We start from the raw sequence: 13,040 nt of genomic DNA on the forward strand, positions 1-13,040 counted from the left end.
CCCTATCAACCATGCATTGATTTGAATAGGAGAGGAATGAATAGGAAGATGAGTAATACAAAGTAGCACTAATAATACTAGGGATGCACTGAATTCACTATTTGGGATTCGGCTGAATCCCAGAATCCGTGGTGAAATATTCGGCCGAATACCGAACCGAATCCTAATTTGCATATGCAAATTGGGGGCAGGGAAGGAAAAAGTGGGAAAAATTCTTCTTTTGTGATGAAAAGTCATGAGATTTCCCTATCCCCCATCAGTTACATATTCGGTTCGGCCAGGCACAGGAATTCTGACTTTTTCAGCAGGATTCAGATTTGAATGAATCTCTGTGCCTGGCCGAACTGAATCCCAATTTGGATCCGGGATTCGGTGCATCCCTAAACAATACATTTGTAGCCTTACAGAGCATTTATTTTTAGATGGGGTCAGTGACCCCCATTCGAAAGCTGGAAAAAGTCAGAAGAAGAAGACAAATCATTCTAAAACTATAAAAATTAAATGATTTGACTGATTGAAAAGTTGATTAGAATTAGACATTCTATAACATACTAAAAGTTAACTTTTACGACGCCTCGCTCCCTCAGCACCAAAGGGCACCTGTACTTGAACTTTTCATTCAGTCAGAGCCGCAGGGGTGTAATTGGGTCGGAGGGCTTGCGCTCGCTTCACCAAACCATTGAAGACTCCCCCTGGAAACATCACATTCATATTAATTCTTCAAAAGAGGAAAAACCTGTGTGAAGGGAGCGACTCACGACAAGCTTTGTGCATGAGTCACACTCCTCCCTGTCCTTAAATAGCCCTCCAGCCAAAATAAATCTGTATGGAAATCATCTCCTCTCCTCTGTTTTGTACGAGGACAGATACATCGCTGATCAGCACCCATCTATACACCTACTTTACTTCCAACAGGGAGCAGAGGAAGATGATGATTATCCCTAAAGCACAATGGAAAGGTGTTTGTTTCAAATATAATCCATACAGCCACCTGTACAAGAGCTAAAGAGGACCCTGGTCTTCAGAGCTTACAATCCAATAGGAGAAGGAGGGGGTGAAGGTGACTGGATGGTTTTGATGGCTGCTTTCTGGCAGGCTGTTGTTTCTCCTACTCAATGTAACTGAATGTGTCTCAGTGGGACATGGGTTTTTACTATTGAGTGTTGTTCTTAGATCTACCAGGCAGCTGTTATCTTGTGTTAGGGAGCTGCTATCTGGTTACCTTCCCATTGTTCTGTTGTTTGGCTGCTGGGGGGAAAGGGAGGGGGTGATATCACTCCAACTTGCAGTACAGCAGTAAAGAGTGAATGAAGTTTATCAGAGCACAAGTCACATGACTGGGGGCTGCTGGGAAACTGACAATATGTCAGATTTCAAAATTAAATATAACAAAATCTGTTTGCTCCTTTGAGAAAAGGATTTCCGTGCAGAATTTTGCTGGAGCAGCACTATTAACTGATGTATTTTGAAAAAAAAACAGTATCCCTTTAATGTATGTGACTACCGATACCCCCTGTATACTGTAAAGCACCCCTAGTGTTGGGACATGGTACTGTTGCTATTGATGAGGAACCCTTGCTCACCTCTTGCACGAATTATTCTGGGGTGCTGGACCCTCAAAGTCTCCCTCTCACCACCGGCTTCCACCCAAATGAGGCCATGTTTCCTATTGATTGCTAATAAAGGCACCCCCCCCCCCAAACGATTGAAGTACTGTATAGCCATGGCTTAAAGGGGTTGTTCACCTTTGAATTAACTGTTTGTATGATGTAGAGAGAGATATTCTGAGACAATTTGCAATTGGTCTTCATTTTTTATTATATGTGGTGTTTGAGTTATTTGGTTTTTTATTCAGCAGCTCTCCAGTTTGTAATTACAGCCATCTGGTTGCTAAGGTCCAAATTACCCTAGCAACCATGCATTGGAATATGAATATGGAGCGGCCTGAATAGTAATAAAAGGTAATACCGTAAAAATGCTACAGAGCATTTCCTTTTTAGATGAAAGCTGAAAAGAGTCAGAAGATGTCAAATCATTCAAAATCTATAAAAATTTAAATAATGAAGACCAACTGAAAAGTTGCTTTGAATTGGCCATTTTATAACATACTAAAACTTGACCTAAAAGTGAACGTCCCCTTTAAATGAAATGTTAGTATGATGTAGAGAGGGATATTCTGAGACAATTTGCAAAAGGACTGTGTATAATAAACGCTGGTCTATAGATTCAGCTTCTTTCTTTCTCTTACAGAAGAGACATTCAAGGTGGAGACGAAGATCATTGCGGCCGATTTTGGAAAACCCACGGAAATCTACGAGCGGATTGAAGCAGGTCTGCGAGATCTGGAGATTGGCGTCCTGGGTGAGTGACTATATTGGTCGGGTCTAAATCTGTTTCTGCCAAATGTGCGGTTAAAGGATAAGTAAACCTTTAAAATAAGTGAATGTAAAATTGATAAGGGGCTATTCTAAGCACTTTTCCACTGTACATTCATTATTTTAATTTTTTTTAATTCCAAGATATTAAGGAATGAATTTTGTTACAACAGCGCCACCTGCTGGTCAGTTTCTGACCACCAAGTAGTCAAGGAAGTTGTCAGGAGAAAGAAAGAGGCTGATGTTGTTCAGCTTAGGAAAACAATTAGAAACCTTTCTCAAATCTTTCCTATGCAGAAGAACATCAGAGCAGCCTCTTTCTTTCTCCTGACAACTTCCTTGACTACTTGCTGGTCAGACTGGTGGGAAACTGACCAGCAGGTGGCGCTGTTGTAACATAATTCATTCATATTAACAGCACATGTATCCCTTAATACCTTGGAATTAACAGAAAATAAATAATGAATGTAAATTACAAAATTGCTTAGAATAGCAACCTCATCAATTTTACATTCACTTATTTTTTAAAATTTACTTATCCTTTAAGGCACAAAAAAAGCTGCTGCCCGAGGTATGGGCCCACAGTCTATACTGTACATACAGCCCTGGTCCATATTGGATTGACAAGAGCATTTACATTAAAGAGGTTGTTCACCTTTCAATTTAACTTTTAGTATGATGCAGAGAGTGATATTCTAGTCCATTCTATAGTCAATTTGCAATTGGTCTTCATTTTTTATTATTTGTGGGTTTTGAGTTACTTAGCTTTTTCTTCAGCAGCTCTCCAGTTTGCAATTTCAGCCACCTGGTTGCTAGGGTCCAACTGACCCTAGTAACCATGCATTGATGTGAATAAGAGACTGGAATATGAATAGGAGAGGGACTGAATAGAAAAATGAGTAATCAAAAGTAGCAATAACAATAAATGTGTGGCCTTACAGAGCATTTGTTTTTTTAGATGGGGTCAGTGACCCCCATTTGAAAGGTAGAAAGAGGCAGAAGAAGGCAAATAATTCAAAAACTATAGAAAATGAATGAAGTCCAATTGAAAAGTTGCTTAGAATTAGCCATTCTATAATACAGCATACTAAACGTTATCTTAAAGGTGAACCACCCCTTTAAAATGACTGCAGGATGACAACACTGCGGGGCTCATTTATCACCACTGGGCAAATTCTGCCCATGGGCAGTTGCTTATAGCAACCAATCAGTGATTAGCTTTTTGAAGCCAGCTGCAAATAGAACAATGAATGCAGAAATTTGATTGGTTGCCATGGGTAACTGCCCATAGGCAAATTTGCCCAGTGTTGATAAATGACCCCCTGTGACTGTAGTTATTACAGGGCTACAACTCCCAGTGGCTTTTGCTGGTGATGATGGGCTTATATAATGGTGCCCAGACCCCTGACAGTTACAGTGTTACCCCTAAAGTCTGGCACAGTCTGGGGATATAGAAATGCACAAACAGGGGGCTTAAATAACCCAATCAATGCACAGACCTGGCCTTTAGAATATAAATGAAAATCTAGGGTGCTGAAAAATCTAAAACATATTCGAATCCCCCTATTTTATTATTTTATGGTTGGGAAACATTGACTTTTTTTATTATTATTCATACCACTTAAGGGAATCTTCCAATGAGTTTAGATCCGCTGGCACAGACTATTTTCATTCTGCGGAAAAATCGTATTTTGGCTTCTTAGGAGATGCTGCCACCTAGTGTCAAAAGTGTATATTGTGTGTGTACATATAAATATATATATTATTATTATTAACATGTATTTATATAGCGCCAACATATTGCGGAGCACTGTGTATATATATATATATATATATATATATATATATATATATATATATATATATATATATATATATATATATATATATATATAGACAAATACAAGATTCCTCTGCACTCAACCCATTATCAATATATTTAAGACAGCGACATTTTGTGCATACTGCTACTAAAAAATGCCTTACCCTTTAAACAACACAGGGATTGTTTGTCCATATATTATATATATATATTGAGTGATGCTAGGAAACCTGGAAGAATAAAGGGTCCTGCAGGGACACAGAACAATCCCTCAGTAACTTCTAATATCCTTATCATTTACAGTAGGGGGTACATTATCCCTTATAATACATGAGTGATACTCAGAGTTCCCTGTATAACTCAGCCTGCAGCCTTGTGCCTTTATATGGTCACAGAACAACCCCTCAGTGACTTCTAATATCCTTATCATTTACAGTAGGGGGTACATTATCCCTTATAATACATGAGTGATACTCAGAGTTCCCTGTATAACTCAGCCTGTAGCCTTGAAAGATAATAAATTTCACTTTAATGCATGAGAGACAGATTATCCATCCCCAAGAATGGGAGAAGGAAGTTTTAAGGTTTGGGCTGATGACACCACTGACTTTGTGTCCTGAAAGGTCGACATACTGAAAATAAAAACGACAAAAACGTATAATGTCTGTGTTCTTTCTGCGCGCATTGCTGGATAATTATGTGCTTTTTTTTGTTATTCTGCTTTAGTTAACAACGTTGGCGTTTCTTATGAATACCCAGAGTATTTCCTTGAAATCCCAGACCTGGAAAATGTGAGTATTAAACATACATTATGGCAAATAACCACAAACTGATCCTGTGAATCTGCATATAATGCAATGAATCAATATGTCTTCATTGATCTTTATAGTTAATAAGTGTAAATGATTCACAGTGGATTTATATTGCTAAACTCTGCTGTTTTATCATCAGTGGGATCTTAAAACTGTAAATAAAATAACTCTTATTCTAAAATAAAAGTGTTTTAAAAAAATTGCACAGCAGTTCCATGACCCCAGCCTGCAGCCTTGTGCCTTTATATGGTCATAGAACAACCCCTCAGTGACTTCTAATATCCTTATCATTTACAGTAGGGGGTACATTATCCCTTATAATACATGAGTGATACTTAGAGTTCCTTGTATAACTCAGCCTGCAGCCTTGTGCCTTTATATGGTCACAGAACCCCTCAGTGACTTCTAATATCCTTATCATTTACAGTAGGGGGTACATTATCCCTTATAATACATGAGTGATACTCAGAGTTCCCTGTATAACTCAGCCTGCAGCCTTGTGCCTTTATATGGTCACAGAAAAACCCCTCAGTGACTTCTAATATCCTTATCATTTACAGTAGGGGGTACATTATCCCTTATAATACACGAGTGATACTCAGAGTTCCCTGTATAACTCAGCCTGCAGCCTTGTGCCTTTATATGGTCACAGAACAACCCCTCAGTGACTTCTAATATCCTTATCATTTACAGTAGGGGTACATTATCCCTTATAATACATGAGTGATACTCAGAGTTCCCTGTATAACTCAGCCTGCAGCCTTGTGCCTTTATATGGTCACAGAACAACCCTCAGTGACTTCTAATATCCTTATCATTTACAGTAGGGGTACATTATCCCTTATAATACATGAGTGATACTCAGAGTTCCCTGTATAACTCAGCCTGCAGCCTTGTGCCTTTATATGGTCACAGAACAACCCCTCAGTGACTTCTAATATCCTTATCATTTACAGTAGGGGTACATTATCCCTTATAATACATGAGTGATACTCAGAGTTCCCTGTATAACTCAGCCTGCAGCCTTGTGCCTTTATATGGTCACAGAACAACCCCTCAGTGACTTCTAATATCCTTATCATTTACAGTAGGGGGTACATTATCCCTTATAATACATGAGTGATACTCAGAGTTCCCTGTATAACTCAGCCTGCAGCCTTGTGAAAGTTTGGTATTGAACTAAACATTTTGCTTTTTTGTTAATTACAGACCCTGGACAAAATGATCAACATTAACATCATGTCTGTGTGTCAGGTAAGAATTGTGTTTCAAAGTCACATAATGTTTTTCACTTGAATTAAAAGCCGGGCAGGTGGTGGTGTAATGGGTTTCTCTGAGATGTTTGCTGAAATGGATGGTTTTGGGAATTCCTCCCTAGATCAGACACGGGGAGGCAGATTTACTAAAAATCAAGTTTCTTCCCCCCAAATTTAGAGTTTATAAAACTGGTATCTTCCCACTTGGCACCTGTCACTCAACCCTCTGCATTCCCTCTATGGACGAGCATTGCCAGCATCCCCATTAAGGCAGACGGAAATAATGTGCATTTGCTGGGACAGCTCCTGTCTTCAGCCATGTTGGTACCCCCACACTCCTAAAGAATACTCCCTACCCTCGGGATGAGCAATAGGTACTGAGTTTGGGGTAGAGTGCAGGGTGACTCTGCTTCCCCAAGCTGACACTCTGCTGGCTGCCATAATGATGAACTCCATAATTAATCTTAGATTGGGGCTCAGGCAGATATTAGTTGGGAGGTTGGAAAATCCTCATTGGGCCATAGACACAGTCCGGCCCTGTATGATACATAGTTGGACATCAATTGGGACAGATAAGTGGCTGTAGCCATGTTCGGGCAACCATAGGGCACACAGTTGCACTCTAAATTTAGTTCAGCCATTACTGTGGCACCAATCCAGAGTCGGCATTGGTCCCTCCTGGAGGCCGTAGGGGCCCTGACTTTAATACTCTAACCCTAATACCCCAACCCCCTAATCCCCTTACCCTAACACCCAATACCCTGACCCTATCTATCACACCGTACCCTTCCTTACAGAGGCTTGTGCTACATTGCTGCATTGCTCCTGCAGTACGTCTGCACATGTATTAATATCTGAGCTCAAGGTGCACAGGCTGAGGCACGACATCCCCCCCCCCAAGGGCCGGTCGGCTGCACCGTGTGAATGGGAAGCTCTGCGCTGGGAATCCTCGGCTCTGCATCACGTGCACTGCAGGAGTCGTGCCAAGGAATTTTCGGAGCAGCTGAGTGATTGCTTTCTGTGCTAGACCCCCCCCCAGCCCAAAGCACCATCTGTGTTTCCCCAAACAAACTGAATCGGAATCCCCCACCCCAAATGGGAGCTTGGTTCCCCCCTCCCAAATAAAAAAAACTGCCGTATTTTTAATTTGTGTTTATTTTTTATGGATTTTCCTGTATCGTGCCGATCTTTTTCCCATCTCCCCTCTCCTTCATGAGGAACGAGTCCTTGTTCTCTGGTTAGTTATTCCGGAGTCCTGCCGCCTACGCAGGCAACATCCACCCACTCATTGCTCCCACCCACTCATTGCTCCCACCCACTCATTGCTCCCACCCACTCATTGCTCCCACCCACTCATTGCTCCCACCCACTCATTGCTCCCACCCACTCATTGCTCCCACCCACTCCCATCACCTTCACGTCTGACTTCAGCAACATTCCCAGGCTGACACTCATTTTCTCATTTTTCTGGCCTTTAACATTTGGGAAACACATTGGGGCTTCTTTTTGTTTGTGTTTTTATTTTTGCTGTCGTTACTCTTAACATTTTTTTATTTTTTGTAAATATTGGGATGAAAAAGAAACCCTTGCAGCTCACATGTAACCCTTTGCTGTAAGTGAAACAGAGAAGAGAGCAGTGCTCAGTAAGGTTCCCCCCATCTCTCTGGCCAACAGACCTGTATTTAGAGGGGTACTAATGGGGGTTCAATAAAGTATCCCCTTCTGCAGCCTTACTGGCTAAAATAAGGGATTTAAATGAAATGCTGCACCTTTTTTATTATTTAGGTTTCTGTACCAGCCCAAGGCAACCACAGCCCTTTAGCAGTAAAGATCTGTGTCTCCAAAGATGCCCCAGTAGCTCCCCATCTTCCTTTCTGCTGATTCACTGCACATGATCTTTTCTGCTGTCACTTACTGAGCTTAGGGACCCACTCACAATATACTGTACACATAAAATAGAAATGTCACAATATAAGGCTGATTAGTAATTAATACAGATAATTACTACATGGCAGCACAGAAACCAGTGCAATTAGCATCAGAATTTAATAATCAGCAAACCTGTAGCATCAGCTTATACTACAGACCAACCTCATTTTCTGCTGGATAATTTCCCACGCTCCCTAAGCTTAGCTTCTCAACAGCAGCCCAGAGCCCACTGAGCATGTGGAGTGCCACTGACTCACAAGAGATGCCTAACAAGATCCAAGATGGGGAGCTGCTGGGGGCAACTTTGAAGTCCTGGATCATTACTGGTATAGGGCTGCTGAACCTCTGGGCTGTACAGTAAGGTCTGTATATAATATATATATTTTTAGGATTTAGTTCTGCTTTAAAAGACAAGGATTGGATGGAAGTTTTTAAAGCACTCCAAAAGGACTGCTCTGCTTTACGGCTCTCCAGCCTTTCAGGGGGAAAAGAGTGTGTGTTAGGGGGGTTGGAGCAGTTGGGTGAGGGACAGGGGCACTTGAGAGAAGTTTAGTTTCCCTTTAAGCAACTGTTATAAAGTATTAAATGATGTTTAGCGAGGTAACAAGGAGGCAGTTGCTATGTAGGCTTGGGGTGGTTAACGGTGGGTCACAGGGGTCATTTCCTGGCCAAGTCCTAGTGTTAGAAAGTTGGACAGTAAAGGGACACTCGGGGGCACTCTGTATAGTATGAGATTGAAGAGGCGGATTATATCTTATATAGTAGTGGATGCAATGAACCATCTTCCAGTTTATGGGGTGATTCCCTCTCTTTATCCACCGCAAATCCCGTTTCATTTTCCCTTCTGTTTGTGTTTCTTTTGCAGATGACGCGCTTGGTGCTGCCTGGAATGCTGGGAAGGTGAGTCAGTATCTGCCAGAGACAAATAAACATTACCCAGACAGGACCTCATTATTATTTATAGGGGAGAATCCTTTGTTTTGGTGACTAATCCACTCGGCCTCCATGTTGGTAATGATGGAGGTGACTCATAGGGATGGAGAGTGACTCACCGACATTGTGAAATCCTTATTGCTCTCATGGTGATTTGCCGAATCTGGAAGAAAAAAAAATAAAAGTCTGAGTCATCAATACAAACTGAACAGCTTTCTATTCTTAGGGGGGATTTGCTGAGAGAGTGAGGGGGTGGGAAGTTCCTCGGGGATAACCTGGTTTCCAGAGGCAGCCGTTGAGCCGGAGTACTAAAGGCCGGGAGTCTATGGGCACAGGTTACTGGAGGTACAGCAGGGGTCTAGGGCACGGCCAGCGTTTTAAATATATATATATATATATATATATATATATATATATATACATACATACATACATACATACATACATACATACATACATACATACATACATACATACATACATACATACATACATACATACATACATACATAATATATATAATATATACCTGATCATTAAAGGGATGTGGGGAAAAATGTTTTTTTGAAAACACATCAGTTAATAGTGCTGCTCCAGCAGAATTCTGCACTGAAATCCATTTCTCAAAAGAACAAACAGATTTTATATTTAATTTTGAAATCTGACATGGGGCTAGACATATTGACAGTTTCCCAGCTGCCCCCAGTCATGTGACTTGTGCTCTGATAAACTTCAGTCATTTTTTACTGCTGTACTGCAAGTTGGAGTGATATCACCCCCTCCCTTTCTCCCCAGGAGCCTAACAACAAAACAATGGGAAGGTAACCAGATAACAGCTCCCTAACACAAGATAACAGCTGCCTGGTAGATCTAAGAACAGCACTCAATAGTAAAATCAAGGTCCCACTGAGACACATTCAGTTACACTGAGTAGGAGAAACAACAGCCTGCCAGAAAGCAGTTCCATCCTAAAGTGCTGGCTCTTTCTGAAATCACATGACCAGACAAAATGAGCTGAGATGCACCTACACACCAATATTACAACTAAATACACTTGTTGGTTCAGGAAGGACATTTTATATTGTAGAGTGAATTATTTGCAGTGTAAACAGTGTCATTTAGAAATAAAAACGACATCATAAAAATCATGACAGAATCCCTTTAGGACTGACTCTGAGCACCTTTAGTCAGTGATAGGCAGGGGCCCGTTTTGCCCTATCTAATGTAGCTAAGTCACCCTTTGAGGAAAGTTGGTTGCATCATGGAATTATCCGAGTGCTCCCATTGGTGCATCCAACTCTGCATAAAACTTCTACAGCCCTTTGCCTTGAATAAGGTGAGTAGGGATGCACCAAATCCAGGATTCGGACGAATCCTTGTGCCTAGCCGAACTAAATCAAATCCTTAAAATCATGTGACTTTTCATCACAAAGTTTTTAGTGGACGCCTCCCTTTTCCCCTGCCCCTTGCTGATTTGCATATGCAAATTAGGGTTCGGGTTCGGCCAAATCTTTCACAAAGGATTCAGGGGTTCGGCCGCATCCAAAATAGTGGATTCGGTGCATTCCTAAATGTGAGGCAGCCCTTTTGCTGTTGTAGAACTACATCTCCCTGCAGAGCTGCTCGTGGACAGCGGGGTATTGCTGAGGAGCTGCCCATTTGCCCAGTATATTCCTTTTTGCCAGTGTCACAATAGGGGCCTTGGGTTTAAGGATCAAAAAGGATCAAATGTGGACCGAAACGTTGGAAGACTAAATTATGTGTTTAAATAAATGTGCTGATCCAGGAATAAATCATTCCAAAAAATGGAATACACATAGATCAAGCATTTCCTTACTGCAATGCGCATAATGGAGAACGACTTGGCCTCAGCGTGTTCCCAGAAATGACGCCCGCCATTATTTAAAAGCAGATTAGTGCCAGGAAAGTCCAAGCTGCGGTTCTGGAACATCCAGGCGGAGTTTGTCATTGGTTAATGCTGGAGAGGGCTTTGCACGGCCATTGTTGCAGGTACTGAGTATGTGTTGGTGTTTCTTTCCAGAGGTAAAGGAGTCATACTGAACATCTCCTCAGCCAGCGGCATGTACCCCGTCCCTTTACTCACAGTCTATTCTGCCACCAAGGTAAGTCCATTCATCCTCTGACTAACTGTCAGCTGGGCGACTCTGTGCCACCCAGGATTCGAGAACATGACCCCCCCCCCCTTATGCCATGTCTCTCTGTGTCAGTCCTATGTATGAGGCAGATTTACGAAGATGCGAATGGTGAATTCAAATTTTTGGTCAAAACTCACAAATTTGAATTTAAAACACCTTGAAAACCGTTCTAATTCGACTATTCGCCACCTAAAACCTGCCGAGCTCATGTAGAAGTCAATGGCGGAGGTCCCTTGAACCATTTGAAGATGTTAATAGTAGCCATGAGACAAAGTCTCGCCAAGTTTCGCTTTAAAAACTACGCAACACAGACTCCAACGGGAGAAAAAAATGTCATGCGTCAAAAAAAATTGTTGCGCGTCACAAAATAAATTAAAGGAAGGAAAACTTGATTCAAATCCGATTTGCGTTTTCGGGTCTGGACTATTCGATCAAATTTTAGACATTTATTTATTTTTATATAAATAAAATACTATTTGAACTGTGAATAAAATCGAGTTTAAAAAAAAAATTCACATTACTCTAAAATTCGACCTTTGATAAATAACCCCCAATGTGTCAGGTGTCCGTCCATTTGACCAGTGGGCTACGATTAACACAACAGATTCCCACTCATCTGCCCTGGGAAAGAAGCTGCTTCATCAGGAGGAGATTCTCTACTTTGATTCTCTCATTCCAGTTGAGGAGCAGGAAGCGTCTCACAGAGGGAAGGGGCGGAGCTAATTCCATAAACTGCTGCTCTGAGCAGTAGAATAGCCATTGGGATGGTCCATTATTTAAAGGGCTGTTGGCTTAAAGCTTATTGCAGGTTCTAAATAGTAATTTTAAGAAATGTGTCCATAAAAAAAAAAGAAAAAACAATATATATATATATATATATATATATATATACGTAAGTGCCCCTATCTGTGGATGCCCATGGTAGTGATGTTCACGGGTTACCCGCAAAAAAAGCAGGCACCCTGCAGAACGAGGGGAGGATTTTCACGTGCGGGTATACCTGTGGGCCGGGTCTCATCTAAATTTCTTATCTTATGAAATATTGTCTATATTTTACACCTTTTAAAGTTTTACAAAAGTTGTTTCTGTCCCGCCCACTTTTGATGGCGTCACTTCCGGTTTGCAGCACCATCACTTCCTGTTTGATGGTGGTCCGCAGGTTGCGGGTCGGGTAGCGGATGAAAGTGGATTAAAATCCGGGGTCGGGTCTGGGTCACAGAAATTGGTTCCGCGCAGGAGTCTGTACCCGACTTCCGGGTTTCTTTTATAGCCCCGCCAATGACGTCACAAAAGGGGTGGGGCAAAAGGCGCACGTCTATATAAGTTCAAGCCGGAAGGTCGTGGGCGAGGGGAGAGCAGTCGCGAACCGGAAAGGAGCATGCGAGGTTGTCCCAAACCCACCCGACCCGCAGGTCCCCCGTGTATAGGACTGACCCGCACATCACTAACCCATGGGTACAGGCCATATTACAGGAAGTGGGGTGGGTTTCATTCTCCCTTAAAGGGGTGGTTCACTTTTTAAGTTAATTTCAGTATGGCCTTTTTTTTTTTTATATAGTTTTTTTAATTCTTTGCCTTTTTATGACGCTTTCCAGCTGTCAAACGTGGGGTCACTGACCCCCCCATCTAAAAAACAAATTCTCTGTATGGCTACATTTTTATTGTTATTGTTACTTTTTATTACTCGTCTTTCTATTCAGACTCTCTCCTATTCATAGTCCAGGCTCTAATTCAAATCAGTGCATGGTTGCTAGGTT

General features: G+C 41.6%; 1 protein-coding gene across 1 annotated transcript in view; it reads left to right on the plus strand.

Moving 5' to 3' along the window:
• Nucleotides 1-13,040, plus strand: part of hsd17b12.L (hydroxysteroid (17-beta) dehydrogenase 12 L homeolog) — a 47,197-nt gene that overhangs the window by 28,754 nt on the left and 5,403 nt on the right. The window contains 5 exon segments of the mRNA NM_001094901.1: nucleotides 2,251-2,361; nucleotides 4,924-4,988; nucleotides 6,219-6,263; nucleotides 9,060-9,094; nucleotides 11,169-11,250. Of these exon segments, the coding sequence (NP_001088370.1) occupies nucleotides 2,251-2,361; nucleotides 4,924-4,988; nucleotides 6,219-6,263; nucleotides 9,060-9,094; nucleotides 11,169-11,250 (338 nt within the window).

This window comes from Xenopus laevis, chromosome 4L (genome assembly GCF_017654675.1).
Source record: "Xenopus laevis strain J_2021 chromosome 4L, Xenopus_laevis_v10.1, whole genome shotgun sequence".
In the NCBI taxonomy this organism is placed as follows: domain Eukaryota; kingdom Metazoa; phylum Chordata; class Amphibia; order Anura; family Pipidae; genus Xenopus; species Xenopus laevis.